The sequence below is a fragment of the Candoia aspera genome, chromosome 3 (genome assembly GCF_035149785.1).
Source record: "Candoia aspera isolate rCanAsp1 chromosome 3, rCanAsp1.hap2, whole genome shotgun sequence".
In the NCBI taxonomy this organism is placed as follows: Eukaryota; Metazoa; Chordata; class Lepidosauria; order Squamata; family Boidae; genus Candoia; species Candoia aspera.
Window position 1 is genome coordinate 46611996 of NC_086155.1, and position 25928 is coordinate 46637923.

Below are 25928 nucleotides of genomic sequence, written 5' to 3' on the forward strand. Positions count from 1 at the left end.
CCCCAAGTTTGCGGTACAGTCTTGCAACGCTCTGAGATCACAGCTTAGCTTCCATTCTTCCATGCAGCCTCATTGCACCTTCGATCCCCAGCCTTGCAGCGTGTCTTTGGTTTGGTCCAACCGTGCTCCAAGTTTCCAGTCTTGCTCCAAGTCTCCAGTCCAGGGAATCCAGCCTAGTCCAGGGCTTCCAGCTGAGTCTAGCCTTGCTCCAAGTTTCCAGTCCTGTTCTAAGCCTCCAGTTCAGGGAATCCAGCCTAGCCCAGAGCTTCCAGTTGAGTCCAGCCTTGTTTCCAGCCCTTAGTCTTGCTTTGAGACTCCAGTTACCAGCTCCTAGCACAGCGCAGGTCATCAAGTCCCATCCAGTTCGATCCTCAGTCCTCCAGCCATCCAGTTCCCATTGGGGAGTTCTGTTTGTGGTCTTGTTTTTGCCCATTTGAGCTTGATTGAATCCAGTTCTTCATGCTTCAAGGACTTAATTATTGTAAATAGTAATGTTTAATAAAGAATATTTTTGATATTACTCCACCTGGTTCCATAGTCTGAACAGGACACCCTGTCCTACAACTGTCTTCACCACTAACATTCCCACCATCTACATCACAACCCATGAACCAATTAGCACTCCTTCCAAGTGACCAACATGAGAACACAAAACCCAGCATCCAGCCAGCACCCTGCCCTGCATTCTTATAATTGCCTCACTGCATTTATTTTTATAGCAAAACAAACACTCCATTTGAAAGGCAGGGTGAAATGATATGGCACCCTGACTTCAGCTCAACAGAGAAACCACCCAGCTTCCAAATGCACAGTGAAATGGCATCAAGAGACTTCTGGGAGGTGGGAGAACTGAGGAACCTCGGTGGAATGGGGTGGGGGTTCCAGCCAATGAGAAATTGCCACCCTGATACTCAGAAGTTAACATCAAATCTATTTTTGTAGCATTTCCTCCTGGATTGGCACAAATGGAGTAAACAGTATGTCTTTTCTTCTTACGTAGGCATTTTAAACAAAATAATTACTGCAGTTTTGCTCCTAACAAAACATAGCTGCCTTAAACTCATAAATATTGTATTGTATTATTACATTTATATCCCACCTTTATTTTGTACAACAAGCAAACATACATAATGCCCCCTCCTCCTCTTTTACTATAACAACAACCCTCTGAGGTGGGTTATTTGTTTACTTGTTTGTTTATTTGTTCATTTATTAAATTTATTATGCCTGCCCACTCCAATAGACTCTTACAGTATCCAAACAGACAATTCAAGTATCTAAAAACTGTTTGGCTAAGAGAGAGTGCCTGGCCCAAAGTCACCCAGCCAGTTTCCATGCCTAATGGTGGACTAGAACTTACATTCTCTTAGTTTCTAGTCCAACACCTTAACCACGATGTTACATTATGTGACGCTATGCTAAACTGCTTTGCATCATATCCTATCTTATTGTATCAAGATCATAATCATACCATGCAGAAAAGTTTCCTATTGTTCCAGCTTCAACTTTTTGCAAACCTCTTACTGCATTTGCTATTATGCTCAAGCACACTTTGCCAAACTCCTCTTTCCATAAACTGTTTTACTAAGAGCTAGCCATCTTTTGGCTCAGAAGCCAGGCTGCTGTTCCACTGGATTAATTCCCATCTTCTAACAAAACTGTTTTCCATAAGGATGTTGTTATCAGGATGTTTTCTGTCCTGAACCTGCCCTCAGAAAAAATAAACCAAGAGTTTTGATGGAGAAAAAGCCTCTAGTGCCATTTGTAACCACCAGGATCCTGTGTTCTCCCCTAGGACAGGCCAAAGAGTGCAGTGTTTTCCAATGAGATGAAAGCAAAGATGAGCGTTGAGGAACAGATTGATCGTATGAAGCGCCATCAAAGCAGTTCTATGAAGGAGAAAAGGCGGAGCTTGCAACTTCCAGCCAATCAGCAACAGACAGATAGCCCTCTCTCAAAAGCATCTGCCTCTTATAAAGTGGTAACAACTTTATTTTATTAGTGAAAAGTAATATTCATCTAAGACACTCAGACATACTTCAGTATTAGTATTTTCCTGAGTAAAAATTGGTCAAGCACTGTTTCATATAGAAGTTTGAAGGTCCTGAGGTTAAGAACTGGGCTGAATGGTAGAAAATCAAACATTCTTAAAATCTGTAACAACTACTAGGAGACAGTAATTTAGCCTTATTCTCACAAGCTGAGTCTGTAGTGGTAAACCTATCTGTTAACTGCGCTGCTCCAAACTGTAGTTTGAAATCCACGTGGTTGAATCCCTGCTGCATTCCACCCCCATGAAAGAGATTCCTCTGCACAGTAAATTAAGCTGCTCTAAAATTTTCTTTCTGACATCTAGTGTTCTTTGTGTAAGGAAACTTCTTAATGATATAGTATAGACGAATAGTCACTGGAGCCTCAGTCAGGTACAGCGCAGCTCCAAGTTGGTCAAGGCCACACAGTGATCTGCCAAGCTTACATTTTAGGGGATTGTAATCTACTTTACTTTCCTACCTCAATTCTAAGGCGGTGTGTTATGCTCTAGGTTCGCAGGCATCGCAGTATCCATGAAGTGGATATATCTGATCTGGAGGCAGCGCTGCGCTCTGAGGACTCTGGCAAGATGTATGAAAGCCCCAGAGAAGAGATTGCTCGCCTGCGCAAAATGGAGCTAGAGCCGGAGCATTATGATGTGGACATCAGCAAGGAGGTGAAATACGTTATTGACTTGTATCTCAGAGCATCAAAAGTGCAAGCTGCCTCTTTCCCAATAATGTACACTGAGATCTAGTGGCCTTCTCTGAAAATCAAAGGGTATGTGTGTTGGACCAACGTGAGCTGAGAGCGTCACCTGTTTGTATAAGGGCACAGGACAGGCACAAACCCAATGAGGAGCCATGCAGGTGAGGGGGAGGAACTAAGAATCCTGAACTTTGTCTTTATGAAAAGTAATCCTGGAATGTTGGATTTTAAGACAACCTGAAGAGAGTGTCAGAGCTCAGATGTTTTGAGCATGATCTAAAGCATATATTCTGGAATGTATAAAATACTGATTAGGGTTGGACAGTAGAGAAAGGGAAGGGAAGGGAAGAATCTAGGGGAGGGGCGGGGAGGGGAGAATTTACTACAAAGTGAAACCCATTTACGAAGGCATCCATGGTCATTTATTGGCTGTTTTTGTTACTCAGCTTTCCACCCCAGATAAAGTCCTCATCCCAGAAAGGTATATTGAGCTGGAACCTGATACTCCACTGAGCCCTGAGGAGATGAAGGAGAAACAGAAGAAAGTGGAAAGGATAAAGACACTGATTGCTAAATCCAGGTACAGTGCTGCTTCACACATTTTGACTTTCCCACTGTGTCATCTGGTCACTGAGCATAAATCGTCATTTCATCCTGGAATATATTACCCTTGATTTGGAGGCCATGTATTTAGACCTACTGCTCATTAACAGCACTGTCCAGAAGTTACAAATGCTGTACAGGTTTCATTCTTCTTTCTTCCTTCTCTTCTGAGGATCATGAAACACACCATGTCCGGTCTTTACCCACAACAATTCCAATCTACAGTAGAGAAGAATAACTTGCCTGAATGTTTGTGGCCCCAAATTTCCTTCATTAGAAAATGAACAAAAATCTTTGTTTATTTTGCAAAGGGAGAGAGATTGTGTTTGCAGTTTCAAAGTTAACTAAAAAGTGACTTTTTGTGTTTTGTAGAGAAATTTAAAGTCAATTTTGGTTGTCTTTCTGAGGCTATGAGTTACATATACCCATGTTTATACATGTAGAGCAGAGAAATAGAGATCATAGGGAGTTTTTTGAAGCAGTTGAGGGAACTGTTTTTTTTTTCCAGTTGCCTGCAATCAGGTTTCATCATGCTGAGTGGCAAAAATATATACATTAAATAAATAGGATGTTTCACATCTGCACCCATCTTATCCTATTGAGCTTGTAGCTCTGAGTGTTGGGCATGCCTTCTGGATGAGATAACTTGAGTGTTCTCTCTTGCAGCATGCAGAACGTCATCCCCCTCAATGAGGGAGAGGTGGATGTGGCCCAGGACCCAGAGACGCAGTTACAGGAGCAGGAAAAGCGAATCGAGATCTCCTGCGCCTTAGCTACAGAAGCCTCCCGACGGGGCCGCATGCTGTCTGGTAAGGTGAAATGCTCTGCAGTGTTACAGAAAGATTAGGCAATGGAGCACCACATGCCCAATGAGAGCAAAGCTTTTGCCTCCATTGGGGAACTTGGCCAGATATGGTTTCTTCTGTGTTTAAGTGTGGTGGTATTAGACATTATAGCAAAACAAATGAACTAGAGATCTAGCCTCCAAAATAAGATGGATTTGACAGTGGGGGTGGTGAAAATTAGTCAAATATTGACCCTTGTTTAAATTCATTACAATTATTTATAAAGGCTAGAAAATTGTCACAAGGAGCCAACATGTGCTGTTGTACTGTCTTGGTTTTATTTTGAGGTCAGTGAGTCAGAAAGGCATTTTTCCATCACTGATATTAATTTCCAAACAATGTAAAACAATGAATTGGTATAATTTGTCAAATGGCATAAATGGTGGCAAGTATTTGACTGAATGGCGATGTCTTCCCCTTTAATTTGTAACCTCAAAGAACCGAGTCAGCCGCTCCCAGCCACTTATATCTTCTTATTGTAGGTCAGCAGCAGGCAACCCTTGTACAGCTGGAGATCTGAACATTTTTAAAGCATTTTTTTTTCAAAGGCTGCAGGAATCACTGAAAGCAGTGAATATGGAATTTTGTGTTGTTTTATTTTATTTGCAGTGGAAATAAGGATTTTTTTTAAAGTAAAATCTGTGTGTTAAGCTGACCACAGGTAAATAAAAAAATTGCTACCTAATTTCGTCAGTATGAGGCAGTGTGGATTGTATACCTGAGGGTTATATGCAGCCCATTGACCAGACCGTCCTCTGCCTTAAGTCATCTGTAAGCAGCAGCACTTTTTTTTAGTGAACTGAATATACTACATTGCTTCCGATCTTGCAGGCAACGCTGCCTCGTGCCTTGCCGATCTCTAGACTACAGGGATGGTGTGGGCCCTGGATGAGTTTGCTCCCCAGTAATTCCTCCTCCCTCACAGATCCCAGCAAGTTCCTCAGTTTACTGAGGAGCTGCAGGCGATGAAGATGGCAAGGGGATGCCTAGAGCAATAGGGGAGGGGGAGGGTGAAGAGTGAATGAAACCAATCATGGCGGTATGCCCCAATTTGGGAGTATTCCATGGCAGTAAGAGTGGAGGAGCATGCTCCCTTCACATATCCTGCTTATTGCATCTGCGCATTCATGTCTGGCAGCTCTGTCCACAGTTACCTTTAGGGGAAGATAGGGTTAAGATCCTCCTGAGATTGCTATGATATATTTGCAAGTTTCTTAGCTAAAAAAAAAATCACTGACATTTACTCGGAGCTGGATTCTATGTAGTGAGATGGCTTGGGTGAAATCTTTTGAAATTATCTGGGATTCTTTTGAACTTGCAGAGACTAAGGATGTGGGTAGGGCTCTCTGTGGCATGAGTTCCATCACCTGTAAGTTTGATCTATGTGCCACATGGCTTATTTGTGCATCTGGTTGGAGCATATGGTATCTGGATTTGGGAGGCATTAAGACATCTTGTGGTATTAGCTGCCTTCAAGGAGGCAGTGGTACATCCCCTCCTGAAGAGGCCATCTTTCAATTTTGAACAATTGGCCAATCTTTAACTTCCCCTTTTTAGGGAAGTTTTTAGAGAAGGTGGTGGGGCTCCTGTTATAGAAAGTCCTACAGAAAACTAATTTTCTGGAACACTTGCCGTCCAGATTCAGGTCTAGACATGGAACTGAAATGGCACTGGTCACCTTGGTGGATAATCTTGTCTGGACCTAGATGGAGACATTTCACACTCTCCTAGTCCTATTAGATGTCTTGGAAGCTTTCAGTGGTATTTGGTATTTTTCTGGACCACCTGTGAGTGTTGGGGCTTGGAGATACTGTTCTGCAGTTTTCTTCTCCTTCCTTGAATGGGTGATTCCAGTCAATGTGCATGAGGTAAGGGCTCCAATGTGAGGTTGTGCAGCGCTCAGTCCTCTCCCTCATATTTAATATCTGCATGAAACTGCTGGGAGGGGCAATCCATCCATTCGGTATCATCAATACTCAGCCGTACATTGCCACCCTAGGTTAGATCATGGATACTGACAGAATCCTGTCCTGGTGCCTGGTTTGCTTCCTGATTCAGTTCAAAGTGCTGTTGATTACTTTTAAAGCCCTACATGGCTTGGCACCCAGTATTTACAGAACCATTTTTACCACCAAATTTGGCTCACCCTGTGGGGAGGATATTCTGAGGGTTCCCACCCCACATGAAATTAGGGGTGTAAGAGTCAGGAACATGCCTTCTCAATGGCTGCCTGCACACTTTGGAACACTTTGCCTCCTGAGATAAGGAATGCCCCCAAACCCTTTGTCTTTAAGAAGGCACCAAAGACCTTACCGTTCTGCAGGAAATTTGGCACTAATGTTAGAAGGGCTGTCTTATATTGATTGGATTTTATCCATTTTGTGTCTGCTTTGTTCTGAACCACCTTGAGTCCTCAGGAAAAATTGAATATATAAATAAAGAAAAGCCACACTTATTATATAGAACCAATCCACACAATCTTCTTGCCCTGGTATGAGAACAGTCCACTAACCATTTCCAAAAGACACGCATGAATGTGTTAAAGTTCTATGGACAGCAGTGCAACACAGGCCCATTCCAAGTTTGTAGCAAGGGGCAACGTGAGGGCAGCAAGGTTTAGGGCAGCATGATTTCCTGATGGCTCCTGATGGGATGGGAAGAGAGCATGGCAAAGCAGCTGTGTGGATGCGGCAATAGCCGACCATGCTCAAAGAAGTCACTTTTCAAACCCCTCAAAGAACCAACTCATATGGTGCTCTGCCCTCAATTGTATTCGTGTGCCAGAAGGACCAGCCATCTCTGAGGGTGGCATTTGTTTTAAGAGGCTAGAGAGCTACCCAACATATCTTGATTGCAGGTGTTATAAGCTGAAAGCTTGAGGAAGGTCAATAGCATTTATCCCCATGAGTCTTGAATATGTGTATGTCTGAATACACATTTCAAACATGCACATATTTTGCCAAGTTGGGTGCCATACTGTGGCACCCAACTTGGCAAAAGGCAATTAGGACATCAACTGCTCTTTTTATTATTATTATTATTGCATTAGAACACTGCCCTGGGTGGTATTTATTTATTTATTTATTTACCTGCTTACTATCCCACTTTTATTATTTTTATAAATAACTCAAGGTGGCAAACATACCTAATGCTCCCTCTTCCTCCTATTTTCCCCACAACAACCACCACCCTGTGAGGTGGGTTGGGCTGAGAGAGAGGGACTGGCCCAAGGTCGCCCAGCCGGCTTTCAGGCCTAAGGCGGGACTAGAACTCTCAGTCTCCTGGTTGCTAGCCCAGCGCCTTAACCACTAGACCAAACTGGTATGATATTCTACCATCTACAGTCCTCTAGAGAGTTATTTCTTTTTGAAATATTTCTCACTACTGTTGTACATCCCTGCTGAAGAAGCTGTTGTGTAATGACTGTAGTTGCCTTATAATCAGTCTTGTGCCAAAAGCCAGAAATTCTTATTCAAACTGGCCTTTGAATCTATAATTAAATTGCTGCACATTTGGGGATGGCTCCAAAGATATCTCACTTTCTATGAATATTAATGCTTAATGCAGTTTGCTAAATTGGAATTGGCAAAAGTTAATTGAGTCTTCCTTCATTGTATGGCTGGATATGGTCTGTTGCAGCCTCCTCCAGCTGGGGAATGGTTGGGATTCTAAACACTGCTGTCCCAACACAGAACCCTTTTGGAAGGAGCCAAGCTGGAAAAGGCTGGCCTTGTGGCCTGTATTTATACAGAGCAACTGTTGTGACATTGACTGACCTCTGCTTACTCCCTGGGTGGACATGGTGGCCCAGGATCTCACATAGAATTTTGGGAGAGGACTTAGAACCTCAAAGGGAATGGGACCACATCATTCATGTGGGATTTGAAGGATTTTTTTGTTTTGTTTTTAGAGTTTATGAATTGGTTTTCTAATGTTTCTCACCACAAAATGGTGGGAAATGGGGTCTTCTGTTTTAGCAATCATGGTCAGAGAGTTATCACCCTGGGACTTGGGACTGCTCGGAGCCCTGCTTTACTTCGTCATGTAACCTGAGCAATACCAATGGGACCCATCCATAGATAATGCAGTACGGCCATTTTTTACTGCTCTGTGATTTTTGATTGTGTTTCCTTTTCCTTTTCTTGTAACCCATGTTTGTTCAGTGGATTATGCTTCTTTGTCTTCTTTTTTTCCCTTCTGTCTGAAGCATCGTATATTATTCAGGCTCTGTCTTCATTTGTTTCCAGCTCAATGTGCCACCCCGAGCCCTCCCACCTCCCCAGCTTCCCCGACTCCACCGACCAAGTCCCTCTCGTCTGACTCATCCCAGGGCACCGACAGTCATTTTATGCGTGTCTGAACCTTAAAGTAAGCACATTTTCTATTATACTCCCATCTCATTCTTGTGTATCTCTCGGAGAAAATAAGTGGTAAGCTTCTTTTTCAACAGTTTCATCTATTCACCAAACCCACCCATCCACCAATATCCCTTAAGCTAAAATGTTCTTTGCCACATAAGCTCAGTCTCTTTCCATGGAATGAGTGAAAGATTCATCAGTGAATCAAGTTGCCCTATCTTTTTCTGGGTTTACTAGGACAAAGTAGCCTAATTCAATCAGCTTTGTTTCAATTACATCGATTTACAGCAACATTGTAGCAAGTCTTTTAAACTGAACATAGTGCTATAACTTAGAGGTTATTAGCTGTGTACCAAGAAGCCCTGGTTTACATCTCACTTCAGTCATAACCTCTCTAGGCCATTGGTATTTTCCTTTGATTTTCTTAAACCCAAAAGTTGGTTTGGAGGTAATGAATTTAAGCAGAACAGTCCACAGAGACTAGATTACTTGACAAAAGGAAGCTGGGTTGTGGGGTGGTTATGGGGAGTTACTTTATGAACTAACCAGAAACAGATAAGAAACAGCCCTTCTCTTTATATTCCTGTCTTTTTATTCACAGTCTTGCGAGATTATTGAGGGTTAATGCTGGGTAAAAGATGTGTATAATGACATTGTATCTAGTAGAGCTTTGCATGCTTCAGAAACAGTGCAAAAGAGGTCCTTCAGTTCATGCAGAAGCACAAACATAACGCCTCTTTGAAGCAGCAACTCTTTTTTCAGGCTTCCATTCCTGAAGTCAACCTATTAAAATAGCTGCAACTTTAACATGATTCTTAAAGCATCTGCATCAGTTTTTCAGATCCATACAGGAACTTGAAAAAAGACACACTGTTTTAAGGAGATGCTGGGCTCAAGCACCTGAATGTTCCAAAGCACATTTTATTAATCATTTTCAAAGCATGCACAGTCCTAGTGTCAGCCTATGGTTTCAGATTCAGTTCCCTATCTGTATTATGGCAGTAATATCCCTAGCCTACTCTATAAGGCTACTATAGTGATTACAGAGCTAATATATCACAGAATCTATTCACAAAGATGATCAAGAATAATGTATCTAATCTTAAAAGAGTACATTCAAAAGAGAAAAAATCAAGAGAAAGAAAAAGGTCCAGTATTAATCTTCCCAGAAATTTATGTCCATTTATGTATGCATTTATTAACATCTGTCATCAACTTCTTGTTGAAGCTAGCTTTCCTTCAGACATATCTTGTCTTCACATTCCATGGATTCTCCAATCAAACTTGCTTTTTATGATGTTTCAAAATACATCTTGTTGTTTTTTCCTGGTCATGCATTAGATATAACCTGACAGCAGTATCTCATAATAATCAACCTTCAGAATTTGTAAATCTCCAGTTTTGCCATCCTAGCTGTCAAATTACCATTTTCAATTCAGAGACTTTTCTAAGGCTGCTCTGAAAATTTGCCTTTGGGATGTGCTGTGAAAAGCAAAAACTGTTGCAAGAAGAAGCAGAGAGGTACACAGATCCCTCTTATTATAAATTTGGTTCTGGATCCAACATTTGGGAAAAGTAATTGTCAAACCTTCTTAGTCAAAACTGGTATGTGCCATTTTGTTACGTTTTTTTCTATTACTTTCAAGCTGTGCAAGTGTATATCAGCACGCATATGCAAAACTGCCAAATTTTGGACAATATAGCAACAAAAAGGATAATCTGTTCTCATTGGTTGATCTACTTTGTTCCTGACATTTATATTTTTGGGCATCTTTGCCTGTGGGAACTGAATTGAAGGATGGGGCCAGTCATTTATTTTTTTATGCCTCAAGTCCATATTTTAGGCTATGACTTTATGCCCATATAGCCATCCTGAGAGCCATAAGAGGGATATTTCCAAGTATGAGTTCACAGGATAGCACTGTCAGTCCAGCTGTTTTCTATGACTGGTGATGTGGAAGACAATCCAAAAATTATTTGAGCACTAGGTTTCTGTGTTTCTGTCTCTAGACCTTAGGGGTCGAAGTAAGGATGACAATGCTGGGATGTTGCAGCTTCCAAAACAGACTTTGGCCCACACAACTCCTGTTCCATTGATGATAACAGGGGCCTAATTTCCAGTTCTTTTCCCAAGGGGCAGTAAACATTTCCATTGTGGCCTGGGTGGTAAAAATAGAATACCTCTCTAGTGATCCTTCTCTGTCACAAAGTTTCAGACAGCATCCAATATAGCCATTGGAGGTGAGCAAACTGAGACAGGATTTGGAGGGCAGGTTTCTGCTTTGGCATTTCCTACCATTTTTATTTTTAAAGGTTCAAGGAAAATAAAACAGTACCCTCAGAAACCACCAAAAGGAATACAATGGAAAAAGATGTAGCCCCCATTCTTCTCACCACCGATTTTTCCAAGGGAAGGGCAAATGCTTGCTGGCTGGCTTTAGCGTTCATCAACAGAGGGGGTCCTATGCCTTGTTGGGGGCTCCCAACAAGTATTATTCTCCCCTCTCCACTTAAATGCTAGACTTCTGTCATCTAGTTAGTGATAGCTGATTTGGGGGTGACATTGGCAGTGGAGGAGATGTAACAGCAGCAGGAGTGGCAGCTCTTCCCTCAAACACTGTCTTATTCCTTCTGTGCCCCTCTTCTGCTATGGTTCTGTTGGGGCCCCATGCTTGGGCTACCAATCTGGGCTGACAAATCTGAGTGATCACTCAACATGTCAGCAAAGAGATTGAGAAAAGTCTTTGATGTGATCTAGTGGTCATTTGGATATTTGCAGCCCATATATGATGGGCTGCAAATATCCAAATGACCCACACAATCAGGGTTGTTGAATGAGTGGGACAAAAAATGAGCAGTAAGGGCAACCCTTACGGGCCCTCTTTGCCTATGGGTCCCAAAGTAGCTATATTTATACTGCTACCTGCAAGCTTGGGCTTCCATGATTATCACTAACTTTCTGCCTCTTTTCTTCCTCCTCCTCCTTCCCCCAGTACAGGCCCTGGCTGCTGTGAATGCTGTGAAGTTCCATGGAGCCACATTTTAACACATGAATCTGCCCCCCCAACACTACTGCTTAATAATGCACACAACCATTATTATGGTTTGCCCACTATCTCCCGTGGTTGAGCTGCCTCTGAGGAAACATTCAGGAACATTCAGGAAGGAAAGCTGCCTCTGAGGAAAATAAGTGTGCTTCATCTTTGCTCTGGTTTCTTCACCCACTGCTGCCAAGGCCTGTACCATAACCTCTCAGATGCCTGGCCTATAAAAACAATCACAGAAGCAGCACCCAGGAGCCGTTCCATTCTGCAAGATGGCCTCTTCCTCACTGCAGGAGGTGTCAAGACAAAGGACCAGTGGCTAAAGATCAGCAGATCCCTTGAATAATTTGAACTGAAAAATGAAAGCTGGTGACAGCAGGGGAATGTAAAAATTCCTGTCCTTAGGTAGCCATTTCCTGAGCTTTTAACCTCTATCATCATTTTTATTTTACTTTTTTTTTTGAGGGAGGAGAATTTTATAAAGAATAGCTTGTCATAGCAGCCAGGGACTTTATAACCACTCTACTGAATTGAACATAATTTTTTTCTTCCTCACACTTTGGTCCCATCTGCCAATCTGATTGGCTTTAGCAACTTTAATCTATAGAATTAAGCAACCCATGCATGGTCATGCTGCTTATGCTCATACTGATCCACTCACAAGAAGAGAAAGAAGAAGGAAGCATCACTGAACTTTATGGATATGGCAGATAAAAAAAAGAGAAGGCTGTCAGTGTGGAGGGAAAAAAAACAGAAGAAGCTTTGGAATCTGCTAATTCTTGGGAATCTTGCATTGGCCATGATATGCTGAAGAGTTCCCCCACCGCTTGCTTTTCCTAAGCTTATGAGGAAGATGGAACAGGAAGTGTGTGCAATGTACGTGGATATGTAATAGAAGCGTGGATGAAAGATACAAAGGGGAAGGATGGCCATGGTAAAGTTCAGCTTGATGGGATAAGCCCCTTTGTGTGTTTTAAAGCTTACTGTGACTCAGAAGTGGGACTGGTAGGTGACATACATATATTTTCCTATGAGAGCCAATTCAGAATAGTGCCACTCAAACCTTGGTTCTCCAGGGTATAGGTTTAAACATTGGAGCCAGAAAGAAAGCTGTGTGCTGGGAAGATCTCTGCATAAACTAATTAATGAAATAGTAAGTCTGCAAGAGGAGATGGAAATGTGTCCAAACTTGACTAAAGCAAGCTATGAGTTGGTTGCATAGTATGTATAAATCAATCCTCTCCTATGTATCATTGGGAATATAAACTGAGGCTTCTTCAATTTCTGCCATTTGTAGCATTTCTCTTAACTTTAGAATAATAGAGCAACATTTAGTTTGAAGCAGAATTCTCTCACTTTCTCACACACAGTGCTTTTCATCCATCTCTGTCCAAGCTAGAGCTATAACAACAGTGGCTAGTGGCCTTTCAGAGAAGCAAGCTGCTCTGTTAAGGGTGCAAGACCTTTGCTGTGTTTGCTCCTATCAGCATCTGAAAGGAGGCTGCTTTCCCAAATGAATCCTCGTTCTTTTCTTTAAAAATTGTGAAAATAATTCAGAAGGACAGGACAGAGGAGCAGTTACAAAGAAAGGACTTAAGAAATTTACTCTTGTCAAGTACAGTAAGTACCAAGTTGTCCTAATTTATATTAAGCTAGATCAAAGATCTTATTTGGACCTTTTTCCACACTGCAGTTGTATGCTCAAAGATTTATACATGGTAAAGCCTGAACTGAATTCCATTTAAAGCTAAGATGATCTCACCTCTTCAGAAGTGATCAGACTCTGCATTAAAGCTGGTATCACCTCACAATCAGAATTCCATACTATTAAACCTGGGCATGGACAGGACCTTACACCCAACATAGTACTTTTGAAAACGATCTGTCTTACTAATAGTTGGATCAAAATATAATTGGATGATCATGGGGCTCATGGATTTATTTCAAAGGCTATCAGTTGATCATGCCCAATATAAAGCTAACTGGAATAAATTTTATGGAAATGATTAAAATTGTTCTAGTTACAGATCAAATACAGAAATACAGAGGTTAGCGTCTTTATTCCCTTGACCTAGATTTTCAGATGAGCTCATTGCCATGTTTTCAAAAATTCTGCATTCCCTCCCCCACCCCCAATATTTTGTTTCTTCAGGAGTACTCAAAGGAAGATACTAGTGAACAAGTGGAACTTTAGACTATGATTTGAGTTCTAGGTGACAATTTAGCTCTGTTGAAATGATTATACATTTTGTCACTTAAATATGTCCATAAATATATTTATCAGTTTTATCCAAAGATTTGTCAAAACTCAATATTCTGTTTCTGTATTGTTGGAAGGAATAATACTGCTTCAACTTCTAATAGATGCAACTCTTAAGGCAGACATTAAATGTGAATGTGGTTATGAAACATAACCCCTCACTCCCACACTACACATTTTCTTTCATAATTCAAATTACTTTAATTAAAGCAGGATTCTTTACAATGATGCATGAAAGGCTAGTTTGGATACCAGCAGAAACAGAGAACACTAGCTTTGAGCATCACTATTCTTTTTGTTCAAACTTCTTCAAATAGTCTTGTTAATTATCACCATTTTCCCAGGCTATCAAGGAAGTTTAATTTTTTCCTTGCTTTCCAGGAACAAGTTTAATATCCAATATACCTAGTTTAATCAATAGATGACATACAGTATCAATACACGTAACGATTTCAAATTCAAGTTTAAGTAGGTGTGAAATGTGATTTGCCTTGATTTCCTATATAACAAAATGAGTTAATACTCTAATTTAAAGAGCTAAAGTACTGCACAGGGGAAGCATCCCCACAGCATATTCTTCTCCCTTGATGCCACTTTTTGCTACTGAGAAGTGATGCCATGGAAGAATCATTTGGAAAGAGCAAACTAGAATGGAGAGAATTCAGCAGTACTTATAATGCACACCTCACCCCTTGCCCTCTTCCCAGCATATATATATGATTTGGGCAACCCCCATATTTCAAGAGTTAGACCTGTCCTCTTCAACTTCCCAGGACAAGACAATGGCAAACCACTTCTATTGTCAAGAAGGCCATCCACATAGTCACCAGGATTTAAACTTAAGGATATGAAGTCTAGTTTTAAACCTAAGAGAATGGAGTCCTGTTTACAAAATGAAAAGAGCTAACTGCAGTATTACCAAGTGATTCCTTGTCACCCCTTTTTGTGGTAAGGATATAGTTCTAAAGTTATAATGCACCAGTGGAATTTGGCTGGCTCAGCAAAGTCTCTTAGCAACCAAGCAGCATCTGCTTTGATGATTTACTGATCCATTCTAGTCCTCGTAGGTTAGACTGAAAAAATGTGGAGTGACCTGGCATATCAGTCCATTGGGAGGAATATTTCCCAGGCCCACACATAGTAGAAGGCTTAAGCTATAAAATTACATCTACTTTCTGGGGAATAAATCCCACTGAAATAAGTATGGCTTATTTCTAAGTAGACACACACAGGTTTGCACCTGTTAGGCTTGAATCCTCAACGTGCTTATAGTAAGGCCTTCTAGCCGTATATGAGCTTTTGTCTAGGCACCCATGCATATGATTATTCTGTTAACCTTCTATTTTCTGAACACTCATTTTAACTCCGAAGTATCTCTGGGAGAGTTCCGATGTGGTCATTTTCAAGAATTTGTCTAAGAATCTATCTCAATGTGTCTTAAAAGGAATTAATGTCTCAGCACCCAAAATCAACTTTCTGATCTAGCAATTTAAGTGATCAATGTTCCCACCTCTTGCAATATAGAATCTGGCTTAATTAGGTTCTCTGTCCTGCTGCTTGCCACAAAAGAAACACTGCCACGGCATGTCTAAGAGTTCAGTTTCATCCATATTTACAGGAGAAACGTTCCACCTCCCTGTCCATGATGGCTCCATTTTATTATTTAAATGGTCCTGTTGGCAATACATAGACCACTCCAGAGAATCAGAGTTTTAGATCCTTTCTTCTCCTTTAGCAATACAGTTGACATTCCACGTTAATGAAGATGATGATGAAGGTATTTTGTTCTGTTCTGGCAGTAGCTTCTAGTAGCTCATAAAAAACTATCCCTTCATGATCCTCTACACGCCTTAATATGTGTTTTTAAATGTTATACCATGATATATGTGTGTGTACATTTATATATATATAATATATGGGTTTTTTCCCCTCTTCTCACTATATTGATTTCTTTTGGGTTAACTTTCTCTGTGTACAGGGCCGCTGAAGCCTGCTTTGCCACTGAGTTTCTGAAATGCAGACACTTTGGGCGGTGTTTCAAAATAATTAAAGAAAGAAATTTAAAAAGGCATATTTAAATAAATATATATTTTTCTGCTTTTTATTAAAAGCAAATTTATTTAAAATGAATGAAAGGTGTCTGTAAGAGGAGTGGTGCATTTGTTTCCTTGTTACTAGGTAAGCTCATGTTTTCTAGGCCAGGGCCCAAGCCTTAGTTGATGCAACTTGGCAATAGCTTGTTTGGAACTAGCAAAGCTGAGTTAACTTAACCCCGGCGAGGTTTTGGCTAGAAAGGTATGTTGTCAGATGAATTGTAGAACTGTAGCATATCAGGGACCGCAAAGATTGTCTTGCTGGTATACAGCTATCCCACTGGGATCCTTTGCAATAGAGGTGGCTTTGAAATGTTGATGCCACTTATTTTTTACCTCCTTTTTCTTCAAGTAAATTTGTTTTGGTGTGGCTAGCAGAGAGATATCCCTGCAAAACCATTGTTTTATTTTCCTCGTTTCAGTCAAAATGGCTCTCTAAGCTGCGGTATTTACCTCCACATACCCAGCCTAGTTGGGGAAAGGTGCATCCTTCAGTAGGTACATACTTTTTCCTTGCTGTGATAGCATCTTTGACCTATTCCAAATGCTAGTAGCTTAGTAGAGAGATGAAGTAAGAGCTGAGGAAAGGCCTTAGTTAGCCAATGTGAAGGATTATCTATTTAGAATTGGCCCTCTCTGAATTTAGGGCTGGGCTCCTTATTCTACCTCTTTTGAGGACTCTGAGGTAGTGGTCCTACTTGTGCAGGTGCTTGAGAAACACGGCAACCATCTTGAAAGAAAATCATTCCATCTGTATTTCAAGGTACAGAGGGCAATGTAAAGATGGTGTTACATTTTGGAGTCTCAGCACTTTTTTCTGTCAAGGAAGTGCAAATTCCTTCTAAACCACTTTCTCTCCCTTCCTACATATATAACTAGCACTTTTTTTTTTTGCTATTGCGGAAGGCTTTAAAATGACATAAATAACATCAAGGAGTGTTCTCTCACCCTTAAGCCCTCTCCTCAATTCATAGCAAGGCAGAATCTGTAACCGATTATTGCCAATGTCACTTTAAGCATTCTGAGTCTCTAAGTTCTCAGCAGAGCGCATTTAGGGTCACAGTTTTGCAGTATTGTAGAACATGTTTTTAAACTGTTTTATTTTGTGCGTGCGTGTGTGTCCCTTTCTAATAAAATTTTCATATACCAGCAGCACCTTCAACCAACAAATATCGCATTATTTATGCACATTATTTGGAGAAAAACAAGCTAGTGTTAGATGTTAAAAGTTATCAAAGAAGCAATGTGATGTTGACGTCTTTCTTTTTGTATAAAAGTGACCTTAGATTATGACAATTATAAAAATTAGCTGTTCTGTGACTGAAAACAGTATGTCAGTGACTTGGGGGTTCTTCACACCAGACCAAGGGATAATCTTTCCAATAATTAAACCCGCAGTGGCTTACTTAATATTCTTTCCTGCAGCACTCATTCTAGTTGTAGCTACTTTAAAAGGCCCTCCCTCTCAAAACAAAACAAAACAACACATACAAGGAAAACAAAACAAAAATAAATAAATGCATTTGTACCTTGCAAGTTTGTATAAAGCAAATAAATAAAAATGGATGGTTTATAGACTATGCTTGCTTCTCTTTTTTTAATATGCAGATATGACCTAGAAAAAAGAGGAACAGAGAGATGTATAGAGTTGTCTTCAGAGTGTACTGTTCTATATTTTTCTATATATTTCACCTGAATATGTACAGCTACATTTATTTACTATTGAATTATTATTTTTCACCCACTGCAGTTGAGGGACTCTTGGGGGGTTACAACTGCAACAATAAAATGTCCATGGTACAATTACATAACAATAAAGAATAAGCTGTCCCCCCCAATTAAACCACCAATAAAGTCATAAAACAACCAACCAAGAAGGAATAAAAATAGATGGCAACGTCTATAAATCACAGGTCCTCTTAAACACTTCTGTTTTTAATAATTTCCTGAAGTCTAGAGAGGAAGAAATGGATTAGATTGTAGGGAGCAGGGAATTATGTATCACTAGTGCTGCCCCAGAGAAGTCACATTTGTGTGTCTCCATCCTCCTACTCTCACAGAAATAGGGAACTATTTATAGATTCTCTTTGCAGTTCTGCAGTGGGCAGGTTAGAATTGAGTAGAGGAGACAGTCTTGGAGACACCTCAGTGCCAATCCATGCAGGGCTTTAAAGGTCAAAAACATCATTTTGAATTGCTCAAGGAAGCTTGTAGGAAGCTAGTGCAGGTCCTGGATCACAGGTGTAAGGCTAAATAGTGTAAGGCTGAATATTAGAATTTCCTGATGGTGATAACTGTTAAGCCATGAACCTGCCTAGAGCAGGTGGTCTTAAAATGGGAACTGGATAGCCACTTGTCAAGGTTAGGGGATTCCTGCACTGAGCACTGGACTAAGATGACCACAATATTCCTTATTCTATGAAATCTATTCATTCTATGATTGTACATACATTCGTATAGCATAATACACAGGGAATGGATATTGTCTGTACCACCACATGAACAGCCACTTAGTTCCTTAATCCAATAGAATGTATATGATGTTGAAAATGAACAAAACTTGATACAGTATAAAACCACCTGAAACACATATTTCATCCCCTTCCTTATACGGTAGGAATAGGTTTGCATCGCTTATTGATATGCCAATAAATACATATATAGTTGCACTCACAATAAATCCTATCAGTATTCAAGGATGAGAACCTCCTTGTGTACCATAGCCAAATGATATAGAAGCCATATCATCCCTGTTACAAAGGAAGTGAGGCTCTGAGGTTAAACTAATGTGGACATTGAACCCATTATCATCCTATAGAGAAACCAGGGGACTGAGAGTTCTAGTCCCGCCTTAGGCCTGAAAGCCGACTGGGTGACCTTGAGCCAGTCCCCCTCTCTCAGCCCAACTCACCTCACAGGGTTGTTGTTGTGGGGAAAATAGGAGGAGGAAGGAGTATTTAGTATGTTTGCTGCCTTGAGTTATTTATAAAAATAATAAAGATTTCATGTATATAATGTTCTGAATGAGTCATTTGTTTTCCTGCATTAGCTATTTAGTAGATATTAATATGGTACAATTCTGCCTTATAGAAATATGTTGTGTGACTCATACATAGATAATGTAGATGTCCCTGGTCACTTAATTAGTTCTATAATGGTGCTTTGTGTTGACTGACTGGTGAAGAACTAAGCCTCCTTTTCTGACAACAATATATCTGCGTACTAAAAGTAAATGCTCCCAAAGTACATCAGAGGGAAAGGTTTTTTATGGTATTTATATGAAAGAGAGAAAAGTAGCAAAGTGCTAATATGAAACAATTCCTATCAGGTAATCAGAATCTCAATTCCCCACCCCACCCTCCAGTCAAAAAGCTTTTTCTGGTGTTTACTTGTTTCCTGTCTTCTGAGGGCTCCCTTACTAAAATATGCATTTGCGTTTGCTGTCTAGCAATTTACCATTCATTAACTTGGCCATTTACTCTTTACTAATAAAAGAATAACAGGCTATGGAGGAAAACAACAAACCCAGGGCTAATGAGGGAGGAGAGGAGAGAGTACTTAATATTTTAAGCCATACAGATACTTGCACAAGTAGTGTTATCTTTGGCAGAATTATTCTGGAAATGCCTTGGGGCTTGGGCCAAGGAGACTTTTTTTTCTTGTTAAACACACCTACTCGCTAGGTGCCGCTAAGTATTCCCTTCTGCAGATCTAGGAGCACACAAGCTATGTGATTATAACAGCACTGCTCACCTTGGAGGATCTACAGTGATAGCTCCATGAACTCTCCACTGCTGAGAGGTTAATAATTAGTAGGATGATGCAGTAAGGGCTAAAGGTCTTTCCAAGGTTCACTAACTGGGATATACATGGAAGTCTTGACAGCCACTCCAAATCCTGACACTCATATAAACACATGAATTCCTAGATCCTTTCTAGGCCTTCAGCAGCAAAGATGATGGAAATTACAGAGCTTCAGAGTGAGTATGAACTTAGCAGATAGGGCTTTGTTGATCGTATTTCAGCAATATGTCATTGGTTTCACTCTCAAAATATAAAGCTAATGATGATGTCTGCGGGAAAGCTCAGTCCTTTTGCAAATTATGTCACTATTGATTGTTCAGCTGGCACACTTACCTATTTACATTTACATTTACATTTCAGATAAACACATACTGGGAGTTCTGAGTGTTGTGGTCCAATACAGCTAGAGGATACCAGATTAAGCAAAGCTAATGTAAAGTAATGTAAGTGTAGAGGGGTGTGAGAAGCAAAACTGTGCACTGACGTTGATTTACACCAGGAATAGTTCAGGATGCTTGAAGGAGTTTCTCTGGGTAAAAGAAAACCAGCAACAATGAAGGTGTATAATATTTTGAGTTAGGGTTCACCATTCCAGACTTAGTAATTAAAGCTGGTTCATTTTGGATCTGCACTCAGAGGCTGGTTTCAAATATCCAGACTGATATTCTCACATGATCAAATTCTCTGGTTGAAAAGATATTGGGAAGATGTGAAAGGAACTGATCCATATCCCATGATGGCTAGGCAAATAGAAAAAAATCTTGTACATAGACACCATAGGCAGAGAAATTAGAATGAGGGAGATGAAGGGTGGCATCTAATCTGCATCATCAGAACAACAGAATGAAATTTGGCCAATCTCAAAAATTCAAACAGGGTTGAATTTTATGCGAGGCCACTATCCTACTTCAGACACATTATGCGAAGACCCAGCTCTCTGGAAATGGGTCTAATGCTGGGAAAGGTAGAAGGAAAGAGAAGAAGAGGATGACCAGCAGGAAGGGGGATGGACTCAGAGAGTCAATTAGTGCACTGTTGGGAGATGTGAAAGAACAGGTTAGAGATAGATTATCTTGGAGGAAATCTTATCTGTGTGGTCACTAGGAGTCAAAAACAACTTGATGACACATAATCAATTAATCAAGTAGGGAGGCCACTAGGAAATCAAAGAAGAAAGCAATGGCAAAATCTTTTCCATATTGTTGCAAAGAAAACCAAAGGGATGTGTCCATCTACTCAACAGCAGCTGAGTTTGAAACAAGAGAACCATTTTTATAAATGTCTTGTTGTACTGGAAATTAAGCTTAAATCTTGCTTGTTTGCTTGCTTGTTTGCTTTTTTATTCAAAAGAGATAATCTGCTTTCCAGCAAATGTCTTCAAAAAAAAAAGATGCTATAAAATAATTAAAATGCTATAATACGTTACAGCAAAATAATCTGACAATGGGCAGGTTGAAGAACCATCTGTAAGATGGAGACCCCACAGGAAAGGAAAGAGGAAAGAGCACATCGTCCTGGATACTTAGAGCTAATCATTGCAAATGGGCAATTAGAAATTATTGAGCTGCCTGAAAAAAAAGATGGTTGTTTTCAAGCATCTCCCTGCACCCATAGAAATATAATAGTACTGTCCTTTTACAAGGCTAGAAATGTGCTACTTTTCTAGGAGGATGTAGTAAGTGATGTTTCTTTTGATGAGTATTTTTATACACATTTTCGAGTGGGATGGTTGTAATTCTGTGTTTTCAATCTGCAAAGCTAGCTGTTTTATCTTTAAATAAATAAGCAAGAGTTTAATACTACAGAACTGTATGGCCACTTTTCTTGCAGGCCATTTTTTTTATTCTTGTTCAGCACATCCAGGTAGCTGAGCCTGGCTAGAAGAGTCTGATCAGCAGGGAATAGTAGTAGCGAAGCCTCCTGGGAGAACATTGATTGTAAATTATACTTAATTGCTAACACTGAGATGTGTAGTACAATTATTTAAAAGGATGGTGCTAGACTGATCTCCAAAGGGAGGAAGTTGCAAAGTTATAATACGACCAAGCCATCAACTACACTTAATGTGGCCATGGAGTTCAGGGTGATCTCCTCCCTCCAGGCCTCAACTGTTGATTGGGATTAACCTGAAATGAGTCAGCAGTCCTTCAGCTACCCTGAGCACCAAAATCTTTTCCTTCCACTACACTGCAAGTGATCCTTGCTCTCCTCAATTAGGTGATCCTTTAAAATTGCTGTGATTCTGATGGTACCAATTTCATCTGTTGTAGAAATGGGTGTTGGGCTTGTTGGCTTTGGGATATTCTTCCTCCTGTTTGGTGTATTGTTGTACATGGATTCAGTGCTCCTGGCCTTTGGAAATGTAAGTATCTTTTTAAAGTGTCAAAATTTTCTGCAAAAGCAAATAATAAGCACTGTGTATAATAAAATATTAAACTGATTTATTGCAAAAAAACCCTTCAGTTCTGTTGAGCCCACTTTACAAAGAACTTGCATTCATATGCTTTTATGCTTTAAGGGTAAGCACATTTATTTGTAAGTAAATTCACTTTTAATCAACCAGGCACTTGAGCTATAACTGGCAGATCAGAACTAGCCATTTTAACCCATTGCAGAATATAGTTTAGGATTGTTTTAATATATACAAAGAATTTTGTAAGTGACAGTGTTTCAAAAACATAAAATACATGCAGCTTCCCATATCAATGACTCAGAAAGTTCTGTTGCCATGGTGGCTGTTGTGAAGAGGAAAAGACAGATCCTAAAGGCAGGCAGCAGAAATAGGACACTGAAAATTGCCTGCAAAACGGACTGGTGGGGAAGGTGGGGAGATAATCTTGGTGCAACAAAAATCTTTCACATCTACTCTACATGAAAGAGAAAGAACAGAAAATGCTACCCCATTCATCCATTCATGAATCAATTGCTGGGATTAAAATAAAAGTAGTCTGGCATCTTGCTGATCACCTGCTTAAGAGAAGGGAAAAACTGATAAAACTTGTCAATTTCATCCCAGTTCCCTTTTTCTTCACTACTGTACTTGGTGTGTTGCAAGGGTATGCAAATACTCCCAGCTCAGATCAATCCAATTGCCCTTTAAGGTAGCATCAGCAGATATACTGTAAATTTATTGCAGACTCATATATCTGAATTATTTGTTTTTAAAAATGAGTAGTAGCAATGAGGGGGGACCTGTGAAGCCGTCATGCCACCTTTCCTCTTTAAGGATCTATGACCAATGCCATTTAAGTGGAAGACCTGGAGTAGGAAATCAAGGTAAGGCAAAAAAAGTCCTACCAGTGGGAAACCATCTCACACAGTTTACTATAGCACTGCCAAAAAAAAAAAAGCCAGGTATTGTGCTTTTCTTCCCCAATTTTGGCATACCATAGCTGAATCAGTAATAAATCCACTCAGATGTTGAACACAGTGAGAACAAAGAGATCTGGAGCTTATTCTGGAATGGTGAAAGACTGTGTGAAAAAATCTTTTTAAAATATAGAATTCTGAATGGCCTTCCACCACAAATAAGGAGGGGGCTTATTTCATCTCCAGCAGCAATTGTTTCCATTCTAGAAAGATTCTGCCATGCTTTCTGCATCTAAAGATCCAAATACTAAAATCCTCATGAATATAGCCTTCCTCATTAATATATATACTGCAATGCACTATACATGGGGCTACCCTTGAAGAGTGTCCAGAAGCTACAGCTAGTTCAGAATGCAGCTGCATGGGCAGTCTTGGGTGCCCAAGGATGTTGCATGTGACACCTTTGCTGCGAGAGCTGCATTGGGTGCCAGTCTGCTTCTGGGTCCAATTCAAGGTGTTGGTTATCACCTTTAAAGCCCTACATGGCCTGGGTCCAGATTACCTGAGGGACCATCTCATCCCCATTACATTGACCCATCCCACCCGGTCAAGCAGAGAGGGCATGTTACGGACCCCGTCCATGAGAGAATGCCAGTTGGTGGGGTCCAGGAAGCAGGCCTTCTCTGCCATGGCCTCCGCCCTTTGGAACACTCTTCCCCCAGAGGTGAGGCAAGCCCCCTCTCTCCTGGCCTTCCGGAAAAAGTTGAAGACCTGGCTCTGCCATCTGGCTTGGGGCAGGAAGGGGAGTAGTCAATTCTGGGGGTGGCTAGTGCCTTAAAGTGGTCCCCATGTATTTATACATCTGAATCAGAACTTTTAATTGCCATCTTGGATACTATTTTATACTTTATACTTATACGGTATGTAATATATCTGGTTTTTATTGTGTTTTAATCTTTTTAGCTTTATTGTAATCTGCCCAGAGTCCCTCCTTGGGGGAGACGGGTGGTGACAAAATTTGGTAGGTAGGTAGGTAGGTAGGTAGTTAGGTAGGTAGGTAGGCAGATAGATAGATAGATAGATAGATAGATAGATAGATAGATAGATAGATAGATAGATAGATAATAGAACAGTCTGCAGGGAATCTCTGGTGATTGAGATTCAGGTGGGATTCTGAAAGTTAAGCTTTCAAATCCTTATTTTCAGTAAGTGTAATGGTTGCCTATTCTAAAACACTATCAGACTCATGAGCAGGAATTCAAAGATATCAGATTTATTAAAGAATAGTATGCAGGATCACAGAGAAAGCTGAGAATGATAAAAGCGCGCCAAATGCAAACTAAAAACCCTCGGTGAAAACGAAATCCCTCCCCCCATAGAATCTTCCCAAGTTCACAATCCCAGGTGCTCCTAGCGGTTTCTGATGGTCTGCGGGAAAAGTCCTTGAACAGAGAACATAACCCAAACACATTCCATTGTACTGATTTCACATACAGAGCTTGGTACAAGGTCTCACAGCAGCTCCCTCCCAAACAGAAACGTGCGTCAGCGCCATGGCATGTGAAACGTTACGATGTATACTGTACATTGAAACAGTGAACATGACAGTAAGATGGTTACTGAAGCGATAGATATTCACTGGGTTGCTGATAATATTGTAATCTATGCCCCTGAATGCTGAACTCTGGATTCTAACTCTTTGATGTCATTTTGATCTTGTTTCTAATGCCAACTCTCATTTAGCTTGCAAACAGCCAGTAAAACAGATGTGGTTCTGTTCAAAGCAAGATGAAATTAAAGAAAACAATAGAACCAATATTCTCTTTCCTATTCAACAATATAAGATAGAGAGTTGGTCAAATGGTATATAAAACTGGTCCCAACTATATATAGGATTCAGCCTCCATTATTTCTCTCCATAAAACACTCTTATTATACAAAGTTTGTTATTTAGATGACATTCTAATAAATCCTGAAGTTTGTTTTTCACTTCCTTAGATCTTGTTCCTGTGTGGCTTAGCTATTATAATTGGACTAAGAAGAACTTTTGGATTCTTCTTCCAAAAGCAGAAGCTTAAGGGAACCAGTTTCTTTCTAGGAGGCATAATCATCGTTCTGCTTCGGTGGCCTCTACTGGGCATGCTGCTGGAGACCTATGGTTTCATTAACCTCTTCAGGTGATTAATCCACCTAAACCATCACATCTTCTATGGGAAATTGTGTGTGCATAAGTGTTGGGTTGTAAGAATTCTCTGAGCTGGGTTTTCAGTCAACAGAACGGAGTGGAAGTAGCAGCTGCTGGAAGAGGAACAGGGATTTCACGGAGGGCTGTTTGTTCTGCAGCCATGAATGGTGGGCATTGAGGACCCACACAGCCACCTGCAGGTTAGCCAATCCACCCAAAGGAACACTACAAAAGATTAGGAAAAAGAATCATCTGCAAAGGAAAAACCAAGCTCAGAGAACTTCTACAACTCAATGTTCCAACCCAGAGCTACTGTATATATATTCTGTAACATGACAGTATACATAATCAAGTCCACGTTATTGGTGAATGGTGTGTTTGGTAGCTTCGCTATGTTAGTCAGCTGGGAATGGTGTTTTTAATTTTTTAATATACACTGTGCTTATATTGTATTTTAATTCCTGTTAATCTGCCCAGAGTCACATTGGTGTCATGATCACCGTTGCGATGCTTGTGACATCGCAACGGCTCGCATGACAATGCAGGGAAATGGGTCCCGGGCGGATTAAGGGAAAAGGCAACTAGGTAACAAAAGAGAGCAACAGGTGCTGGCAACAAAGTATCAACTCTAGCCAGAGGCACAGAAGAGAGATACAATGTTGCAAAGAAGGTAATTGACAAGACCAGA

At 40.5% G+C, this 25928-nt stretch overlaps 2 protein-coding genes across 6 annotated transcripts in view; both read left to right on the top strand.

Moving 5' to 3' along the window:
* Nucleotides 1-17517, top strand: part of PLEKHA6 (pleckstrin homology domain containing A6) — a 157396-nt gene extending 139879 nt beyond the window's left edge. For all 3 annotated transcript variants that reach the window (XM_063297541.1, XM_063297542.1, XM_063297543.1), the window contains 6 exons: nt 1796-1981; nt 2543-2707; nt 3186-3319; nt 4009-4151; nt 8435-8555; nt 11539-17517. In XM_063297541.1, the coding sequence (XP_063153611.1) occupies nt 1796-1981; nt 2543-2707; nt 3186-3319; nt 4009-4151; nt 8435-8547 (741 nt within the window). In that variant the 3' untranslated portion in view covers nt 8548-8555; nt 11539-17517. The remainder of the gene's footprint in view (nt 1-1795; nt 1982-2542; nt 2708-3185; nt 3320-4008; nt 4152-8434; nt 8556-11538) is intronic.
* A 2275-nt stretch (nt 17518-19792) lies between these two features.
* The window catches only part of GOLT1A (golgi transport 1A), a 321971-nt gene continuing 315835 nt past the window's right edge, over nt 19793-25928 (top strand). For 2 of the 3 annotated variants that reach the window (XR_010067561.1, XM_063297556.1), the window contains exons 1-3: nt 19793-19922; nt 22017-22108; nt 25054-25232. Coding sequence is in view for 2 of the 3 variants with exons in the window: in XM_063297556.1 (XP_063153626.1) it covers nt 19898-19922; nt 22017-22108; nt 25054-25232 (296 nt within the window). In the remaining variant the exon portion in view is untranslated. Of the gene's footprint in view, nt 19923-21963; nt 22109-25053; nt 25233-25928 lie in introns of all 3 variants that reach the window. The other variant, XM_063297557.1, reaches the window with a different exon arrangement.